The 21,793-nt window shown below is 46.5% G+C and overlaps 1 protein-coding gene across 1 annotated transcript; it reads right to left on the bottom strand.

The window, feature by feature from the left end:
* Positions 1–5,911: 5,911 nt before the first annotated feature.
* On the bottom strand, positions 5,912–18,900 carry LOC114625726 (acyl-CoA desaturase 1). Its single transcript, XM_028773110.1, has 6 exons — positions 18,534–18,900; positions 17,511–17,793; positions 14,377–14,507; positions 13,130–13,335; positions 11,620–11,852; positions 5,912–9,563 (listed from the first exon to the last, which is right to left on the bottom strand). Exons 1-6 carry the CDS (start codon positions 18,555–18,557, stop codon positions 9,364–9,366), a joined length of 1,077 nt encoding a protein of 358 aa, XP_028628943.1. The 5' UTR covers positions 18,558–18,900; the 3' UTR covers positions 5,912–9,363.
* Positions 18,901–21,793: the final 2,893 nt, after the last annotated feature.

Here is a 21,793-nt window from a genome sequence, read left to right on the forward strand (position 1 = left end):
TGGCTTCTTCAGGCTTCAGGGAATCAGAGTTGTGTTTGTGCAATGACACAACCCCCCCCCCTTTTTTTTTGGTTTTTCAAGACAGGGTTTCTCTATGTAGTCCTGGCTGTCCTGGAACTTACTCTGTAGATCAGGCTGGCCTCGAACTCAGAAATCTCCCTGCCTCTGCCTCCCAGGTGCTGTGATTAAAGGCATACACCACCACTGCCTGGCAACACGAACCTCTTTTAACTAATCTAGCACATGCTATCTGGATTCTACAACTCCCGTACTCCAGTTTGGCCAGACGACAGTTTATATATCAGTTGCCTTCTGTCACATGGCTTGAAATTATTCCCTTGACATTTGGATCTAGGCTATAATTAAACAGAATATTGAGTATTGCCCTTAATCAGCTAGTTTAATCAGTGCCTCCCCCACCCCTTTGAGACAGGTCTTCTCTGTGTAGCCCTGGCTGGCCTGGGACTAGCTGTGTAGACCAGGCTGGTCTCAAACTCCAGAAATCTGTCTGTGTCTGCCTCCTGAGTGCTGGGGTTAAAGGCGCATGCCACTACTGCCCAGTCTTTTTTCTTTTACTTTTGAGATTATAATATAATTACAGTGTTTCTATTTTCTCCTCTCCTTCCTCCAAATCCTTCCATATATCCCTCCTTGCAAGTTGATTTTTTCTTCATTAATTGTTGTTACATACGTGTGTGTGTGTGTGTGTGTGTGTGTGTGTGTGTAAACACAGCCTGCTTAGTATGATGTTACTTGAATATGTTTGCAGGGCTGGCCATTTGGTATTGGATAACCAATACCTCTTCTCTGGAGAAGACTGTTTTTCCTGTTCCCAGCATTCCCTTGCTTCCTGTAGTTCGCTGTGCAGGGTTGAGGCCTTGTTGTTCCCCCACCTCCAAGATATCATGTCTATTGTCCTTGCCCACCCCACATTTAGGTAGGCATGTTGATGAGGCTAATTTATGAATGTAGCTTCTGACATAATCACTGCTGCTTGAATGCATTTGGGTTTCAATTTTAAGTACAACTAAAGAATAAAAACAACAACATGCAAGAGATTATTTTTTTCTTCTGCAATTTTAATTGATACAACTATTATGCTAATACATAAAATGCAACATAAATGTAAAGTGTACAAAATCACACTTGATGTTGTATAGTATGCCTGTTTTTAGTATATTTTAGTATCATGCAGGCGATGCTACAATGTAACTTTCGAATGTTGTCACGCAACACAACTCAGACCTCACTTTCCTTCCCACAGCTCCTGGCAACCACCCTGTCATAACTAGCGACAAGAAAAATTAAGAAACTCTGCTGGCTGACACCTGCAGGATTTGCAACCTTTGTGCACAGGGTTTGGAAAGTTCAATGCCCCTTCTGCTTTGGAAGAGTTGGTGAAGTGTGAAATCAGAGCTACTTTATGACCCAACAATTCAGCTTCTAGGAATATACCCAAGAGAAACAGAATGCCTGTTCACACGAAAATCTGCACATGAGTGCTCATAGTTGTTTTAGAAAATAGTTAAGAGATATTAAAAAAAAAACCCAAGTTTTCCATCAATAAAATATAATGTGTTTATAAAATAGAGTGATATTCCTCTATAAAAACAGTAACATTCAGCCAAATGGGGTGACTCCGGTAACATAATTCCAGCACTAAATGACAGAGGCAGGCAGATCTGTGAGTTCCAGGGCTACACAGTGAACCCCTGTCTCCACACACAGAAAAGACTAAAGAAAAACAGGTATACAACGTAGGTAGATCTTGATGTTATTTTGAACCCAAACGGTTAGACATGCATTTCCCTTTATATGAAATGTCCAGGAAGATATAGAGACACTTGACTTTTTCCCCATTTTGTAGGTTGCCTGATTGTTTTGTTTGTTCTGGTTTTTGTTTGTTCTGTTCTGTTCTGTTTTTGTTTGTTTGTTTGTTTGTTTGGTAGTCTCATGTATCCCAGGGTGGCCTTGATACATCTTAGGTGAGGATGATCTTGAAACTCTGATCCTCCTGTCTCTGCCTCCAGAGTGCTAGAATTACACAGGCAAACACCCACACCTGATTTATGAGCTACTGCCGACCAAACACGGGCATCGTGCATGCTAGGCATTACCACAGAGTTACAATTCAGCCCTGGCTTTTGGGGTTTTTTTGAAGCAGAGTCCCAAAATGCAGTATTCTGAAACATCAAAGGTCATTAGTTCTTTTTCTTTCCTTAGGTTTTCTTGCTTTGAGACAGAGCCTCATGTCATCCAGGTTGGCCTCAAACACACTTGAACTTCCGGTCTTTTGGCCTCTGTGTCATGAATGCTGGGATTGTAAGCACATGCCACCATTCTCAGTGGGGATAATGTTTAAAACTGCTGAAAGATAATCAAGTTAAGACTGGTCCTCCCTCTCTTCTGCTCCCAAAAGGTGTGTATGTAGTGGATAGAGTTTTCACTATAAGCATCGCATCATCTACAGATGACAGTTTGTTCTGTCTGACTTGGCGCTTCTTTTCTTGCCCTGGAAGACATCTTTGGGGGCTATCCTCATTCTTGAGGGGTTGGTGACCATTGGCCACAAAGGCATTCACTTTTTAGTTTGTTCATTATTTTAACCACTTCTTGTTAAGGCTTTTTGTCTGAATGGGACCTCAGTCTCCGTGTCCCTTTCCCTTTAATGGCTCAAAAGCAGAATTCACTGTTTTGGCCTCTGAGGACTCCCACTAGGCTTAGACTCTCAGGAGAACTTCCTTTCCTTAAACTCTTGTAGCTGTTTGACTCTCAGGCTAGCCTGGTCCACAAAGTGAGTCCCAGGACAGTCAGGGCTGGTACACAGAGAAACCCTGTCTCAGAAAACTCTTGCAGCTGGAAGGTCTCACCCTCCCTTCTTTGTCTTTGGGATTTTTACAGTCAAGCATAAGAAAAATAATCCCGTGTGAAAGAACACTGTGCTTCCCAGGGGAAGCCTACAGGAATGTTTAACCAGAGGGAGGGCAGTGAGGAATGTGAGGGAACGAGAGAGAGGCATGGGGAGGACACACTGTTGATTAATGCCAGTTCATGGGACTCGAAGGAGGTATGTTCTAGAGCAATTGGAAAAGCTATTCTGAGCTAGGCAGTGGTGGCACACGCCTCTAATCCCAGCACTTGGGAGGCAGAGGCAGGTGGATTTCTGAGATCGAGGTCAGCCTGGTCTACAGAGTGAGTTCCAGGACAGCCAGGGCTACACAGAGAAACCATGTCTCGAAAAACCAAAAAAAAAAAAAAATTATGGAAAAGCTATTCTGGTGTGAGTGATTTAAACTAGAACACACACACACACACACATCCACACATACATGTATGTGTATATATATATATATATATATATATATATATATATATATATACATATAATTTTAATTTATTATTATGTTTGTGTTTTGGTTTCAGGAATTGCCACTCATACCATAAAAACACTGATCTCAGTTAAGCAAGAAGAGTTTATTAAACGTATACCTTAATACTGAACATTCGGGACTCAGGAGCCTAACTGCGGTACAAGTCTGCTCACAGGCCAGGCTTTTTATAGGAAAAAACAGGCTCAAAAGGTTAAAGGGCAAGGAGGGGAGCAGTTGGCTCACTAGGCAAAGTATTATCAGCTAACCTTTAAGCTGGTTGGTCCTGAGTAAGGAAAGGGTGGTGGTGGTGGATGGGTGGTGAACAGGGGAATTTCAGCACATTGAGATAACAGAGCTATTTGGCTCGCTACTATTATTCTTCGGTGTCAGCCACAAAAGCATAGTGCGCTCATACGTAGGTGCAGGTAGTGCTGCCTGGTGGTCACCTCCGACTCAACCCATTTTAGACATAACAGGTTTTTACTGACCTTTGATTTGATGGGTCCTACGTAAAGCTTTGTGGAATTTCTTAGGATTAGCAAACCTCATACAGAACATTCAGAACATGGCCAGCATGTCCCTGAGTCAAGTCACTTCTCTGTGTCAGTGACTGGCAGGCATGTCACAGCAACAGTAGGAAATAGCTGGCAGGCATGGGACAAAATGGCTACAGCTATTGGTGGCGGAGTGGGGGGGGCATGCGTGTGTCAGACCATAATAATGTGTGCATGCTGTTAATGAAGAAAGTGTTATCACCATCAAATTAAATTACTAAGGTCTGGCGAAGCTCAATGTATACTAACCTATGGCATCGAGTCAAACACAGCATAGCTGGCAGCTAGCTCAGGGGCATGTCACGTCTCCACTGTCCCATGGCCACATGGACCCTGCACATGGGAACACGAAGAACAGCTACCTCAGCCCTGGGAAGTCATGCTCACTTCTCTTCCTGGAATGTCCTGCCTCCAGAGGACAGAAGTCTGAGAATGCTCAGGTCTAGCTGTGGGTCTCAACCTTCTTAATGCTGTGACCCTCTAATATAGTTCCTCATGTGGTGGCCCTCAAACATAAAATCATTTCAGTTGCTACTTCATAACTGTAATTTCATTACTGTTACGAATTGTAATGCAAATATATGTATTTTCTGGTGGTCTTAGGGGACCCCTGTGAAAGGGTCATTTGACCCCCTAAAGAGGTTGCTATCCATAGGTTAAGAATCATTGTTCTAGATACTAAAAAAAATTAGTCTGTGAAAGCCAGGTGTGATAGCAATCCATCCTCTGCCCCTAAAACAGGGTTTCTGTGTAACAGCTCTGGCTGTCCTGGAATTTTCTTTGTAGCCCAGGCTGTCCTCAGACTTATGAGACCTGCCTGCCCATTGCTTCCAAGTGCTGGGATTAAAGGCACGTGCTTCCTTGCACCAGTCAAAACATCAGCTGTCTTTAATCCCAGCATTAATGGAGACAGGATCAGAGGTTTAAAGCGAGCCTCATCTAAAGAACAAGTTTGAGGAAATTCTGTGCTACTGCAGTGTGTGAGAACCCTACTCTGTGTCTGAGAGGAGCATGTGTCTTGTTCTAGATAAGAACTTCAGAGCAGAGAATGAGCTGGCAGAGTTGATTTTGGAGTTCACAGCAACCGTGGTATTGGTGCAGATGCTTGTTGGAATATGGAGTTGATAGAAACTGTAAACCCCAAGTCCTTTCTTTTCCACAGGAGAATTCTAAAAATAGTAAAGGTAAAAGCTAAAGAAAGCGCAAAGGAAACATACACCAACCCTGCCCTCCCCCTCAAAACCCCAAACCCACACCATCCATCTCGAGGTCATGAAGCCCTTTCTACTCTGGGGACTTGCAAACCTCTCTGGACTATTTGCTTTTATCTAGGTGTGAGAAAGCACTCAGCTTTCTGTTACCTGGAGGCAGAACATTCCAGGAAGAGGAGTGGGCTTGACTTCCCAGGGCTGAGGTAACAGTTCTTCATGTGCCTGTGTGCTGGGTCCATGTGGCCACCATGTGACAGTAGAGATCTGGCCTGTCCCCTGGCTAGCAGTCAGCTGATGCTGTGTTTGACTCAACGACAGATTCTTGGTTTCCTGCTACCAGAGTTTAACCTCAGGTTACCCTTAAGAGGGGTAGGCTTCCTGGAATGTCCTGGAATTTGCTTTGTAGCCCAGGCTGTCCTCAGACTTATGAGACCTGCCTGCCCATTGCTTCCCAAGTGCTGATTTTGGAGTGCTTCCCAAACTCCAAAATCCCCATTACTGGGGTGTGGCTCAACTGTTGTAATTTTTAGTTTTCCCCTTAATCTCAATTCTGTCTACAATCACAACAAAAAAGTGAGCATATTGTTGAGACTTCCAGGCCAGCAAAGGCTCTGCTGTGAGAGTCTGTCTCAGATAAACAGTTTCAAGACGAAGAGGCTGTGGCTATACCTCATCTGTATAGTGCTTGCCCGACATGTGGGAATCTCCAGGTTTTATCCTTAGCTGTGTGTGCGCTTTTGATAGGTAGGATAATGACCACAGCCGAAAGCTCCCAGACAGTACAGCCAGATCCACTTTTATTGGGAACAAATACAATCTCAATCAGTACAAGTAGGCTTCAAGAGTTGATATTAATGGAAATCATCCAAATTACACTTGGGTCACAAGTAACTTTCCCACATAAAAAAGAGAAAATCTCATTCAGGCAAGGAAAAGGTTTCCTGTGTGGTTTTCATGGCAGTGATAGGCAGTCTTGCACTTTGACTGGTCATATCTGTCAATCTCTGGAAAGAGCAATGTAGACTAAAGATGGTCTCTAGAACATATCTAGTTCTTTAGAAGTCTGTATGAGAACCTCTGCAGAACATCTCCAAATAATTGGTTTTTAAAAAAAAAAACTCTAATCACTTCAGAACTGCCCTTGAGGTAGGTCAGTATTAGTAGCCTGTTTTATCAAGACTTGCCCAGAGTGATAGTTTCAGTGTGTCCTCCTGGGTTGATGTTCTGGACACTTAATTCACGATATTGAGATGTGAGATTGTCAGATACTTAGCCCAGGAGTTTTTTAGGATGATTAAAGGCCTCATCTCTGGGATGGGTTTGTTACAAGAGAAAGGATACCATAGCAAGCAAGTCAGTGGCTAAGAGAGGCCTTGGCTCCAGCCACCAGCAAATGGTGGCTTTGCTAACCTTTCACATCACCTCACTAGAGCTATGGTTTCAGAGATTACACCCAGAGATAAGCAGCCCAAGTGCCAACTGCCGTTTATAACATGTTTAACAATAGTAACAAGGATGACAGTACAATTGAATACACTCAAATTATTTCCCACCAAATTTGAGCACTTACTAAAAACAAAATTTTCCAAAATGAAGCCCGTAAAATATTTCTGCAAATCACTGTACTGATGATCCTTCAGCAAGCCTCTTGACTGTACCCACTCCATCTAAGGGGTCTCAGGGTTAAGGGAAGGAGTGAGGCTGGGCTCACAGGCACTACAGATTAGGAAAAAGATAAGGCACCCAGAGCTATTAGTACATTCATCTGGAAAATGTTATAAATCCACATTTGAGAGGATCTGAAAGAGTGTCCTTTACCTAAAGACACTGGGACCTCAGCCTGAGGTCTCTAGATAGCCTTGCTTTGGAACATGGCCTGACTCAGATCCCAGGAATAAGATCATTAGAGAAAGAAAGCTGATTTAATTGTTCATCTTATAAATCAGGCACCTGTGACCTGGAAAAGTAAAACCATCCCTAGGCATTTCCAGAAGGTTACAGGTCAGCAGATCTATAGTGATTTTCTACTAGATTTTCTACTTCAACAAAATAGCTCAGAGCATGTGTTCAATTAACATAGAAAGAAAGGCTCTGATCCTGCAAGTGAACCAAGCATTTGGCACTGTACACAGCCAGTCCTAAAAGCCAGGCCTCTGTATTGGGCTACAGGGACAGTAGAGGTTGATGGTTCTAAAATACTGACGTGATGTTTCCTTCTAGACTTTTCTATGCCACTCTTTGCCCTGGGCTGTGTGATAGAGTGGTCATTCATGGCACCTTAGATACCAGGCTTTAGTTGTTTTTCATCACACACTGGCTTCAGGAAGCAGACCCTCTTCCTGAAGTGCTGTCCTGGGCACTTGCCCGAGCTTCTGGTGTTTTAACAGATAAATGGGGAACTTCTTCCTTTCAGAAGTAGTGTACCACTACCTGCCTGAATTAATCAGTCAGAGCCACCTTGCAAAGCACACAGGGAGAAGTGAACATACTGTCTACACCAACTCACACAGAGACAGATCAACAACCAACCCTCTCGTTCAGTGGTTACCTCACTGAGACAACACTGCAGTTAGCTGAGCTGTTAACTCACAAACCAGAGAGACTTTCTGAACCAAGATGTTGCTAGAGGGTCTACAAAGCTTTCCTGAAATCACTGTGGCAGAGGCACATAAGGGTGGAGGTAGGGAGGATTTGGAAGCCACAGGAAGATGGCACCCGGCTCTGTTTCCTGAAGCTACCCAGCAGTTCCACACCCAAGGATACCAGGGGAGAAACAGGCCTGGACAGCAGCAAGCCCTGGGTGCTCTTGATACACTCAGGTAACAAGTTGCCTGTCCAGGGGAAGAATAAAAGGCCAAAGAAAGAAGTGGCAGAAGAAATCAGGATGGGCAAGAGCTTCCTAGGCAGCACTAGGCAGGGTGGATGGCCACAACACAAAGGCAAGGAAGGTTCAACACCACAAGAAGCCAAATTTCTACTCAATCCAGGGAGGAAATTAAAGCAATGGATGGAGCCAACACCTTCCGGATCCCTGGCAGTGTGTTCCCCAAGGGCTTCATTTGGAAATGTACCTCTCAGTAGCTACTTATAGACTCTGTCTCTCAACCTCACTGTTTCCTGCCCAACCACGAAAGAAACTGGCAACCCAGGCAACACCTCTTGTCCCTTCATTTTTTTTTCTTTAGCAACACTTTTTCTAAGTGAAATATTTTCATGTTCCAAGTGAAGATTTTGCTTATATTTACTTAAGTTTTATACCATATTCCCCCCCACCCCAAATATCAACTGTTTAGTTATCAGTTCTGGGCACATTGAACATGAAGACTTTTTCTATGAAGAAATCCTTCAGGAACCAAAAGCTAAAACCTCCCCCTAGCACAGATCATGCGTTAACCCCCTTCACCCTGAAAATGATTTAATTATTCAAATCTCACTAATCTCTGTGGTTCAGAGTATGGGCTGAAAGGAGGCATGCTATGCAGAGAGGCCTGGGGTCTTTGGTAAGTAGGCCGTTAGATATGGCTACCTCTTCCTATCTCCCTCCCATCCTTACTTACAAACCGTACCACACATGCTAACTCTTCTCTCAAGATGATCTACTTGCTACGTATCAAATCAAGATGATTTCCCCATTCCATCTAGCAAAACCTGTAGTGAAGTTCATGAGTGGGAACTGTCGGGAAGATTTTGTTCTATCTCTAGTTTAAGGCAGCAATCTCAAAGCTCGGAACAAGGAAAGAAGTATCCGGGAGGAAGGATCAGTATTTCAGAAAGCAGAAAGGTTGCCTGGCTTTGGAAGGTGGGCACAGTGGTTGGTCAACTATTAGCCTGAAGGTGGTGACAGAGAAAGAAACAAAGCCAGATGCATGCAAACAGGGAATGAGAGCCGTGCTCACCCCAACATCAAAACAGCACGTTTCTCGGCTTTAATACTCTTTGCATAGAGTGTTCAAATTTATTGTTATTTAAAGCTGCTGTGCAAAACTGTATATGCATTTGTCATGTATGCTTAGAAATATCTATGTCTTGTGGCATGGTTAATCCTATCTAATTAAAATGTGCATTAACTCAAAACGTGATCAAAGCTTTCTCATTTTATAAGAATACTGTACCAGAATAGGTTAAATACATCATTAACATCCTGATAGCATTATCCGGTAGTTAATCAACAGAATATTAAATCTCTGCCCAGAAAACTTTTGGAACAGGAACTCAGAAGCCCCAAACTCAGCTACTTTTATGGCTTCCTTCTCCAGTTCTTTTAATCCTGGCTAAGACAGCGGCCTTAGAAACTCTCTTCCGGTCGTAAGCCAGGCCGAGGGCAGCCATGCAGTCGATGAAGAACGTGGTGAAGTTGATGTGCCAGCGGTACTCACTGGCAGAGTAGTCGTAGGGGAAGACGTGATGGTAGTTGTGGAAACCCTCGCCTGCAACAGAAGCAAGGAGAGCAGTCAGGGGGCTCAGTGATTCCTGCTTCCCTTTTGTATACCTCTTAGCTGTTGTGTACCTCAAACCTTGAAGAATCTCGCTGTTGGGGTGAATAGATGAACCCCCAGTCTTGTATTCTAAAGCAAATAGATGCCCTCAGAGGCATCTCAGGAAACCTGTTGGCAGGCTTTGCTCACAGGGAGCATGTCTGGGAGCCTTTGTCAGAGGAAGTTTGTATCATAAGAGGATGGGAGAGAAACTGGGTCTTCAACTTATAGGGTCTGAATGGAAGTGCGTTGTATTCAGGAGGAGGCAAAAGGAGGCCTCTGTCCCTCACCCACCCACTGCTGGCTCACAGCAGAGCTGCTGACTCTGAGTTTGACCCTGGGGTTCTGGAGGTGCCGAGAAAACAGAAGCACTCTGATATTCTCGCTAACGTCAAAGATTCTTACCATTCCTAAAAATAATGTTTTGATAGAGGGAACAAACGAAAACCTGGACTAAGGAGGGTTCTGCAGAAGGTGTTTACTAGCTCTTGGCAGGGTTCTTCTTTCTGAATGGATCCCAACACTAACAATACAGAACCCAAACGACCCAACGCCCTCTTCTGGCCTCCTCAGGCACTGCAAACACATGATGCACAGGCAAACATGCTGGCAAAATATCCCAACACATAATAAAATACAATACATAAAAATACAATTTCAAGAAAAAAATTTTTTTAAAAAAAGATTACTAGTTTTTACACACTTTCAAAAGGAAGTTTTGAGTGAGCCCTCCCCTACATCCCTGTCTCGACATTTAACATGAAAACAGACCACACCGTGGTGATGAGGGAGAAAAAGAGAATAGAGATCAATGGGGAGTAATTTGAGCAGCATGAGATAGCCCAGAGGAGCATGAGATAGCCCAGAAATGGGGTGACGGGAGACCAAGAGCATGTGACCTAAGGGAAATAATACAAGAAGATGAGAGTGACAGGAAGCAGCCGGTGGAGATGACCAGTAAGAGAACCAACAGGTTTGGGTGAATAGCAGCCCGACAAAGGAAGATACTGGCAGCCACTTGGAACTGACAGTCACAAGGAAGGTCTCACACAATGCAGGATACACATGACTCAGCTCAGATTACTCTGTTTCCATGAACCTATCCGATTTGGAGAGCGTGGGGTCTATTTCAGAATCGTTCAAAAGTAGCAGCATACAAATTGGTAACAGATGCCAGAGAAGGGTTGAAATCGGAGAATCCAAAGAGAAAAAAAAGGGTAGGGGGCAGAGCTTTAAATAGAGTTAAAAGTGCTAGCGGAATGACAGGGATTTTCCATGAGCAAAGAAAGGGGTCTCTGGGCTGTCAGCAGGTGAGCAGTGGCGCTCGTCTCCAGTCCTGGCAGGGAAAGCCTAAGAAAGAGAGGAGTGTATGCAGGAACAGACAACAGGAGGTCACACAGAAGGAACAGACGGAACTCTGCCCCTTCAGGGATGCTGGTGGGGAGAAGTCCTCAGCAAGGAGCAGAAAATGAGCAAGAGGAGGGAGGGGTGACGGAGGAGAAAAGAGCCTGCCCTGCAGTTGACATCACCACAAGACAGTGCATGACCCACTGGTGTAAAAGAACAGCATACAGTGGGGTGGAGAGAAAAATACAACAGGTGCAGCAACTTGAAGGTTACTGACTAAATTATGCTCTTACAGGTAACACAGCAGGGTTGTTTACATGTGAACCACTAGGCTGGTGACTGTGGTGTACTTAATGCGCATCCTTGGCTACGCAGAACTACAGACCTGCCAGGGGACTCAAAGGCTCATTACAGGCAGCACTTAGACATTGTTTTACAACCTATAAACCTTCTTCCCCTTTCTTTTTTACATTAAGAGCTGTTGCTTGCCAGACTCTCATAAGGGCCTCCTGATAGACTCTCCCCAACCTCCAGTTTTATGGTGGAAAAACCAAACTACACAGAACCCATAAAACAGGTCCTTCTGGTTCCTCTGGCTCCTAGACAAACAACACAACCAGAAGGCCCCTAGATATGGTCATACTAGGGACTAGTGACTTACCCACGGCACCCAGGGAAACCAGGATGTTCTCCCGGGATTGAATGTTCTTGTCGTAGGGGCGGTACCCGTAGAGGTGGGCGGCGCTGTTCACCAGCCAGGTGGCGTTGAGGACCACAGTGTACCGCAGGAAGGTGCAAACGAACAAGCTGTTTACAAACGTTTCCCCCCAGCAGTACCAGGGCACCAGCGTGGGCAGGATGAAGCACATCAGAAGGAGGCCGGGTATATAGTACCTACGTGGAGAGATCACACACTGAGTCTGGAGAGAGGACTCCCAAACCTACACAAACCTTCCTTCCTAATTAGGCAGCATTAAGTCATTTTTACATCAAAGAATGGGACAGATTATCAGCAAGAGGGAAGGTGGTAACAAAACAAAGGAGTTCTCTTTCTTTAGATGTGATACACAAATGGGCCAATATTCTTCTAGGATCCTGGGTACAGTTTGTCTCCTGTCACTTCTATTCCTGACTACAAATCCATTACTTTATCAAACCACAATCTCACCGGCCAATTCTGCTCGCTGGGCTGCTCTCCATCAGCCTTTGAGTTCCTTCTTGCCTGTTGAGGTCTTTGGCAGAGTGTGGCAAGCGTCATGCCTCCATTTTCCCTGCGGGCCTTTGTCCTGCCTTTCCCCCAGAAGACACATCAACTGTCCTTGACCCTCTGCAGGTCTCTGCCACTCTAGAGACTCCGTCCCATTCTTAATTCCCTACAAGCCAGGCCACGGACTTCCCTCAGCAGTTGTATCGCTGACAGCCCCTCAGCATGGTTCCCGTTCATCTGCTCACTAGTTCCCTAGCGGAAGCCTCCTGGTGGTCTAACCTGTGACACTGGCCATCACCTCCCTAGGTCCATGACTACTTTCACCTATTTTGAAAGCGGCTTCCTCAGAGCCCACCTGTGTCCCATGCTGCCGGAGAATGCTTGAGTGGTCCCCTGAAACCAACTGAATTAATACTGACTGTCTGTCCTTGCAGCCCGGCTCCTGTCACATGGTACATCTCATAGAGAGGGACTGTATTTCAGGAGGAGCGTGTCTTGGCAGTCTGTTGTCATCTCTGCCCATCACACTGCCAGAGCCTCTGTCTGTGGCTGGATCCTGAGGCTACTTCGCTGCCGTACACTGTACATTCACTGAGCTGGATTTCCTCCTCCATAATCCTGGTCAACACTGCACCATCCTGCTTCGTGTGGTGATAATTGAGGCTCATTCCTTCAACCCCAAATACACTGAAAATTCCTTGAAGGTAACTGCTCGGCCGTGGGTACCAGACTAGGACCAATGTTATAGTTAATTGGTTCTAGTAAGATGGCTCGTGCAGAAACAGAGCAATAACTTAGGGCTGGGAGTCTTTAGAATGCTGAATTGGAGATTTAAATGGCTTTGAACTTATCAATCCCGTAGATCACCCAGTTATTATTTTATACATCCTAAGAGAAAAGGTAGATTCCTAAACTCCAGGTGCCCTGGGTTACAGTCCCAATTCTACCCCCAGGCCCCACTCACCTCCTCTGGAACATCACCAGCTTCTCAGCTTTTAGGTCAGACATGTCCAGTTTTCCGCCCTTCTCTTTGACAGCCGGGTGTTTGCGCACAAGCAGCCAGCCCACGTGAGAGAAGAAAAAGCCCCGGCGGGAATTGTGAGGGTCAGCGTGTGTTTCTGAGAACTTGTGGTGGGCGCGGTGGTCTCGGGCCCATTCATACACGTCATTCTGGAAGCACAGGGAAGAGGAACCCAGTGCTGAGAAGAGATGCCCTCCTGGGGGAATTCAGTGCCCTGATATCTTCAAGGGCTTAGGAGAACTCAACCCATAAGGCTGCAACTACAAAGGAGTTGGGGCCTACACTTTTGTACATTTGTCCCCGAAGCTTATTTGGCAAAGTCCCAGAGCACACTGAAGGCTGTGTGTGAGGGGAAGGAAAGTCACAGCACTCACAAAGAACTCTGAAGATTTTTTGAGTGTGGGAACCTGGGGGCAGAGATCCTGAGGCAGGGGGAATCCCAGGGAGTCTGGGGAAAAGATGAAGGCAGTGCCACCCAGATACTTTCACAGGTGACAGCTCACTCAGCCCCATTTTTAAGCTAGCATGTAATTAATGAGGTAAGGGCACTTCTGTAGGACCTATGAGCTTATCTGGGGCATACACTTCACATATTGCCAACCCAGCAGCCTCAGATAGAACAAGGTTCACCAGGCCAAGCTTTCAGAGTCAGTTAAGTGGTGATGTGCACCTTTAATCCCAGTACTGGGAAGGCACAGGCCAGCCTGATCTACATAGTGAGTTCCAGGCCAGCCATGACTACTCAGTGAGATCTTATCCCAAAGAACAAAAATCAGTGTGATAATGATAATATCCACCAGTATGTCTATGAGGACTTAATGGGTTATCTCATGCCAAGTGCTTAGCAGGTGCCCCGCATGGCCAGCGCTATAGAGTTCCCAATTCTGTGACATGTCACTGTTAGTCCCATTGTGGTGACATTCCATGATGGTCACAGTAAAGCATGAGTTGACTCTCCAGTAAGAGTCCAAGAAACCAGGGTCAATGCGTGGATCATGCAGCAGGGCCCTTTAGGCAAACATACGGCGTGATAACATATCGGTCCTGAACGTGTCGTACTTGAGGTGACTTCAGAAACCAAAAAAGACAGTCAGTGGTGGTCCTTATAATTCCTCCCTAGATGCGGAGCCTCCTCGGCCCACTCAGATCACGCATGGGATGGAGACACAGCCACAGCGCCTGCTTCTTACCTGGAATGCCATGGTGTTGGCAACAATGAGGAAGAGCCGCAGGGGCAGCCGCGCCTTGTAAGTTCTGTGGCTCCACAGGCGATGAGCTCCGGCCGTAATGCCCAGGCCGCTGATTAGGTAGCACACGTACGCTGTAGGACCAGACAGTGAGAGACTCACCAAAAGGCAAATTTCAACAGTGAAAGTTGCCAAGGCATTTTCCCCAACGCCAATGTCCTTTGGGTTTGGGGTGAGGATCTGTTTTTCACTGAACCATTAAGAATCCCTTGGTCTCTCAGGCCTAGTAGCTTCTGCCCCTCAAATGAGCAGAGCTGCAAACTCTTCCAGTGGATCCCAGGGCCACAGATGGGAGCTTTGTGAAAAACAGCAGACACGTCAATCTGAACATCAAGCAGTTGGAGAACCCTGAGTTGTAGGGGACATTCAAGGGATGCAACTGATATAGTCACATTTGAATACTACAGAAGGGACTGTGGCCCACATCAGCCCTGGAGAGTCATGCTTGCAGTGTCCTAAACGACCTTAAGATTCTTATACTTAGGCTGGAGAGATGGCTCAGTGGTTAAGAGCGCTGACTGCTCTTCCAGAGGTCATGAGTTCAATTCTCAGCAACCACATGGTGGCTCACAACCATCGGTAATGGGATCTGATGCCCTCTTCTGGTGTGCCTGAAGACAGCTATAGTTTCTCCATATACATAAATAAATAAATAGTTTTTAAAAAGATTCTCATCCTCACTACTTACTTTAAACAGAGTGTCATTAATATTGTACTTCACTTCACCTTTAACCCCAGAACTCTGGGCAGCAGTGAAAAATCTGAGTTCAAGGCCAGCCCGGTCTACAGAGTTCCAGAACACACAGGGCTAGGCAGAGAAACCATTGCTCAAAAACAAACAAAACAAAAAACCCCACAAACTCCCTATACTTTACAATTGAGAAAGTAGATCGCAAGAGGGGTTAAGTCTGAACAGGGCTGCACAATTAGCAAAATAGGAACCCGACATCAGAACGTTTTCCTGCTTCATGGTCTTCTGGGCATGCAGGGTTAGAGGGTACTAAATTCGATCTTGAAGGGGGAAAGAGGTTTTGTGCATACCCAGCTCTTCTCTGACCAGCACTGGAATGCTGGGACAGAAGCCCTGGCAGACACTGTTTTCAGGCCTAAGGAGTAACAACCACAGATTCTCAGATTGACTTCAGTTGCAGTCAAGAGATACACACTGTACATTGTCCATGCCCTAGAGCAGAGATAGAAACCTCCTAAGCAGCTTCCTGTGCACCCCCATTTTCCTCATACACAGTCAGTGTCTGACATCCTAAGTAAACTCTAGCCACATTCTCTCAGAGCTGGGATTGAAGCCTCGGATGTCTGCTACCCATGGTCATGGGGGGGATAATGACCATGGGTCATGGTGTGGCAATCTGATTGTCTTGTGTACCAGATCTGACCACACTGTCCCAGAGAGCCCCAGAGAACCACTAGCAATCGGCGGGAGGAAAGAAAAGGTTTGGGGCAACATAGAAGCCCTCAATTTTACACCAAGGAAGCATCCATGTTGGTTTCATGTAGATGACCCAGGCACAGTCTAGACCACATATGATACCATGTCAACAGGGGAATTGGGACAAGAGCACAGGCACATTGGGATATTCTACCCAAACTTCAGTGCCCCCCCCCACAACGGGACTATTGTGTCCACCTATTGGTAAAGGAACATCTTAAGAGTTATTGTAAGAAGCAGGCTGGATCTGGGTGTGGTGGACTTTTAATCCTAGCACTTGGGAGGCAGAGGAGGCAGTGAGATCTCTGTGAGGCCTGGTCTACAATGAGACCTTGTCTCCAAAAAAAGGGTGGGGGGAGGTAGGTGGCAGTAGCAGGCTGGAGACTCTTTGGTCTTCAGCGTTATCAGCGATCTCTTCAGAACTGGGTTCTTTTAGAGTTAACAAAGAGAATATAAAAGCTCTGGAAAGCTTCCTCAAGAGAAAGGCGCAGCTAGCCTAAGAGCAGAACCTCGCTAACCCCAACAAAGTACTGCTGCTCTACTTGTTACTTGGATAACAGTGGATTCTCTCAGATCTAGGTCATCTGGACAACTTCTAAGATGACGCTCCCAGGACCAAATTTAACTACTTAGAAGGCCTAAAAGGCCCAGGGCAGAAGAGCCAATACCTGGCTAACCATCTCTTTCACAACCTTACCTCTGAGAGAGCCACCACAAAGTACCCACAGCTAATACTTCTCCAGAGAAACCTCCCATGTCTTCCAGAGAGGGGACTCCTCAGAAAGGCCCTCCTGCTCCTCCTTCCCAATTCAGGTCATAGAGGAAAACACATGTAACGCTCAAATGTATTCTAGAGGTGGCCTTGCTATCAGCCCATACCCAGTGAATCCCTGAGGAGCGGAATTAGAGGTGGGGCTGCTGAGGGGTTATTCTCTGCAAGGAGGGATCACCAGGGTGGGAAGATTGGACTTAGAAAGTTTTGGGTCCTTAGCACTTCATAGTCTCAGGGAACAGACAAGAGCAGGCTAGATGAGGGATTGGAACAAGAACCTTCCTTCATTCTTTTAACACATTGTTGATTAGCAGGTGCTGCACCCTGGAGAATGACCTGGAGCAGAACCACACACACCTGTAGACTGGGTGCTGTAGAAGCCTGCATCACCTTTCCCTAAGGCAAACCAGCTTGGTCTGGTTGGGAGTTTGGAGTCAGAATAGTTGTGTGTAAATAACTGCCTTTTGTTCCTTTCTTTTCAAGGTTTGCTCCTGTACAGTGTCAGCAGGCTCTGTTCCCTGTCCTGGCTGAAGAGTAGTCCACAAGTCCCTTGGCCTAGCACCCGATTCCCATGCCTCTCAGGTAGGGCCAGGTGAGGCCGGGATGAGTAGCTAAGCAAGTGTCTCACACAGAAAAGGTTGTTCAGAGAAAGTTGTTTCTCTGCCTCAGATAGACCCCTCCAGGCCCCCTGCATGGGACTCAGTATTCATGTTAAAGGATGCTTAGTCCTACGAGGAAGCAGAAAAAAAAGGCTGGGGACATCTGGACAGATAGGCCACTGCTTTGAGTCAGAGGCTACCTTATTAAAGAACAAGGAGAAATATGAGGTACTGGCCCAAGACAAGGGGCGCTGCTCACCAAAGAGGCAGGTGTAGACCTTGCAGGAGGGAACCAGTGTGATCCCGTACAGGGCTCCCAAGTGCAGCAGGACCATGAGGATGATGTTCCTCCAGACGTACTCCAGCTTGGGCGGGGGCCCCTCCTCATCCTGGTAGGTGGGGTCGTGTATATCTTCTTTCATTTCAGGACGGATGTCTTCTTCCAGATAGAGGGGCAGAGTCTTCACCTTCTCTCGACCATTCTGCAGGTTTCCAGAGGGAGGCGCTGTGATGGTAGTGGTGGTCGTGTAGGAACTGGAGAGCTGCAAGGAAAAGTTCAGTGGGGGAGGCAGATCAGTGGAGGGCATTCTGTGTGTGTGTGTGTGTGTGTGTGTGTGTGTGTGTGTACCGTGTTCTTCACACTAGTGCAGGCAAAAGGCACAGCAAAGACGCAACAGACCCTGCCCCAGAGCTCAGGGAGAGATGTACTCCGAGATAAATCAGAAGTTTCCAGAAACTGTACAGTTTTGTTTGGGAGGAAGGGGGTGAAAGACAAGTAGGAAAGGAGAGTGAGACATTTGTACCCCCAATAACACACAAAGGGATCCCTGCGTGAGTATACAAGTATCAGCAGGATAAGCTTTTTTATTTAAGCAGCGGTTCTCAACCTGTGGCTCACGCTCGACCCCTTTGGGGGGTCAAACAACCCTTTCATAGGGATAGCCCAAGACCATCGAAAACAGACATTTACATTACGATTTATAACAGTACCAAAATTATAGTTATGAAGTAGCAACGAAAATAATTTTATGGTTGGGGGGTCACTGCAACATGAAGAACTGTATTAAAGGATCAGGAAGGTTGAGAACCGCTGCTTTAAAGCTAAAGGTACAGAAGTTGGGACTCAACTGCCCAAATTACAATCTACATCCCCCAATCAACGGGTCGCATCAGAATTCGAAAAGCCGAGTAGTCCGGAGAAGTCTCAAACTTTCTCCTCCCCGGACCAGTAACCTAGCAGCGTGGCCGGTGCGTGGAGCGAGGGTCGCTTCTGGAAGCTCACCTCTTGAAGCATGTGGGCCGGCATCGTGGCTGTCGGCTGCTCGCCTCACTTTCTCAGCGCTGAGATCGAGCGTGGACTTCGGTTCCGGAGCCCGTTGGTGTGGGCGAGTGGCAGAGCTGCGCTTGGAAACCTGCCTTCCTGTCTCGCGGGATGGATGTTCAGCCCGGTCTGGCTGTGCACAGATCTTCCCGGGCTGGGAATTTAAAGGGTAGGGCAGGCGATGGGATGACCGTGTTCAGTATTTCCTCAGATCCCTTTTATCCGCTGCCAGCAAAGGGTAAAGAGCGCAGAGATAGCTAGCCAAGGAAGCCAGACGTGGAGGTGAGGGAGGGAAGGAGGGCGGGACCAAGAAGCGGAAAGAAAGCCAAGTAGATTCCAGAGTAGACCTCCGAGGCGCCGGGATGCTGAAGACATCAACACCGCGTTGCTCCAACCCCCTGCCGGGGGGTAAATGCTAATGAGCCTCCTATGAAGCCTGTCTTGTCATTGGCCAAAGAGAATTTGGTGCCACCTTGTCCAGCCTTTTCCATTGGCTGGGCGCAATCTGCTGTTCCCTCTGCCACTAGTTCCTCGCTCTCTCCTCCCCTCTTTTTCTCCTCATCCTCTTTGCTGTGGGCTGATGGGTGACTTTTCTTTTAGAGGAGGATAATGTGGTCCTGTGTAGGAGTTGTGTACAAGCCTAGGACTCTGTTCTGGCGCTTAGCGAATGGTTCATTGGGGAAATTGCATCGGGAGAAGTGAGGAAGACACTGGCTACCACCACTCAGAACTCACAACTCTGACTTCACATGCACCACCACTTCCAGGCACCGGCAAAGAGAACACTCGGGAGATTGGAGCATGAGGGTGCTATTGGTCTCTGATGTCTAGCGCCCAGGGCTCTGACTCGGTAAAACAATAGTTTATTCAGTTTATTTAGTCAGCCAGCACCTGGTTGCTAGCTAGCCCAAGGCTGCTGCGTCCCTGAGTGCAAGTCGCTCACAGGCAGAGTTACTCTTGCTGCGCTCACTTATTGGTCTCAATCTGCAGGGGACCGCCTCTGCGGAGAACCAGAACCCAATCCTAGCCCCATCTCCCTGAGCGGTACGTTTGAGAGATCTTTAGATCGTCAGGTTGGAATTTGGGGAATCTTCCAATCAAAGGGCCCGCGTGTGCAATAAGAATAACAACAGATTCTTTGCGATCCCTAACAAGTCGTCACGAGAATGTCCTTTTGTGGAACCCACATTGATCCTGAGCAGTGGGTACTCCTGGGTGTTTATTGTTACTGGTTTCTTTTTAGACAGAGTCTGTGAAGCTCTGACTGTCCTGGACCTCACTATGTAGACCAGGCTGGCTTCGAGCTCCATAGAGCTGTGTCTGCCTTTGCGTGCTGTGCACCCGGCTCCCTCATCTTTTTAAAAAGGGAGAGAGAGAGAGAGAGAGAGAGAGAGAGAGAGAGAGAGAGAGAGAGAGAGAGAGAGAGAGAGAGAGAAGGTTACCGGTGGTCACCCTTAACAAGTCTATGTTGGAGCTAGGAATTGAGTATCAGATGAGTGGCTGCCGAAACAGTCCATCTTAAAAGTACCAGTGCTCAAAGACAAAGGCAGGCAGTATCTTCCAGTTATATGTAGGCTGGTCTACATAGTGAGTTCTTTTCTTCCTCTCTCTCTCTCTCTCTCTCTCTCTCTCTCTCTCTCTCTCTCCCTTTCTTTCTTTCTTTCTTTCTTTCTTTCTTTCTTTCCTTCCTCCTTTCTTTCTTTCTTTCTTTCTTTCTTTCTTTCTTTCTTTCTGATATCTGTGACTTCTATGCAACTTACTCTACATAGTGAGTTTCTTTCCTTCTTTTTTAAAAAATTTTAAGACAGGTTTCTCTATGTAGCTCTCACTGTCTTGTAGCTCTCACTGTCTTGGAATTTGCTCTGTAGTCCCGGCTGGCCTCAAACTCAGAGCTTTGCCTGTCTCTGCCTCCCAAGTGCTGGGACAAAGGCCTGCGCCATTAAGCCCAATGTACACTGTGAGCTGTAGCTCAGCCAGGGTTACATAGGCCTGTTTGAAACAACAGCAGCCAGAGCCCCCTGGGAGTTTCCCCTAACCCACTCTGCTATTATTCCCTAGATCTTCGGATATTACCTGGACTAAACTGCTGTGACACCCATTGCCAGAAAAGGCAAGGGCAGACCCAAGACAGCATGCAGCATAGGCGTCCGCTGCTTCTCTCTAAAATCAGGCTGATGTGCTAAGCTTTGGGGCCCAGAAAACATTGGGTAAGAGGGAGCTGATTTCAGTGTCACTAACTGAGACATAGTAGGGACTGATTTGTCTGTGGTCTTACATGACTGTAACTGTGGCGCCCACTACAAACTTCAGGCGCTTCCAACTAAGTACAAAATAAGACTGTGTAATAGGAAAGAACACTGTGGGGAAACACGAGAGTTGGTATCAGGAGTTATTAGGCCAGTGACTAGTTAGAACACCTAAATAAATACGGTTTGTTTATAGTATATATTTTAAAGGTTTATTTTTATTTTTAATTATATGTCTCTGTGTGGGGGTTACATGTGCCCAGAGGTATGAGAGTCCTGGAGCTGCAGTAACAGATGGTTGCGAGCTGTTTGCCATGTATGCTAGGAACTGGTCCCTGTCCCCTGCCAGAGCAATTAAGGGCATTTAACTACTGAGCCATCCCTCCTCCTTACAATACAATTTACAGCTCTCAGCACATGCCTTTAATCTCAGCACTCAGGAGGTAAAAGCAGGTAAATCTCTGAGGCCAGCCAGAGCTACATAGTGAGGTCCTTTCTCTAAATAAATATAAATTTAAATAATTCAGCACATATTTTAGTACAGATGAAGGGGAAGTAGAAGGTGAGCATGGAAGACGGGGATTGGTGTGAAAACTTTCCCCTGGGTGCCATCAGAGTGTCTGAATCCCAAGAGATTGAAAAGAGAGCAAGAAAAAAGTAAAAATCAGGTCCCGTCCCACTTAGCCCTTTTCAGCAAACATTCGGACCTTAGCGAGAATTCATAGAAAGAGAGGTCGCTCAGAGGAACGGAGGCTGCTCACTCAGTCCTTCTCACTAGCGCTGGGCCCATTATTCCGAGCAGACTTTACAGATTGAGGTCTGGGAATGCAGACTCATGCGTGGAAAGCACCGGACCCACTGCCGTTTCTCTGGGCGCCTTCATTCCGCAAAGCACCTGGCAAGCTGACGCTACCGACCCAGAGGGGTATTTTGAAGATGTGTTGGAGATCTATTGTCCCTCACTGACAGACACTC

The sequence above is a fragment of the Grammomys surdaster genome, unplaced genomic scaffold, assembly GCF_004785775.1.
Source record: "Grammomys surdaster isolate TR1022 unplaced genomic scaffold, NIH_TR_1.0 66, whole genome shotgun sequence".
Lineage (NCBI taxonomy): Eukaryota > Metazoa > Chordata > Mammalia > Rodentia > Muridae > Grammomys > Grammomys surdaster.

Excerpts from the sequence above, each read along its gene's own strand:
- LOC114625726 (XM_028773110.1), bottom strand. The coding sequence starts at position 18,557 with ATGCCGGCCCACATGCTTCAAGAG. Across the intron at positions 13,336-14,376 it reads CCAACACCATGGCATTCCAG|AATGACGTGTATGAATGGGC; the intron begins GTAAGAAGCAGG and ends CTGTGCTTCCAG. Across the intron at positions 11,853-13,129 it reads CTGGTGATGTTCCAGAGGAG|GTACTATATACCCGGCCTCC; the intron begins GTGAGTGGGGCC and ends CTCTCCACGTAG.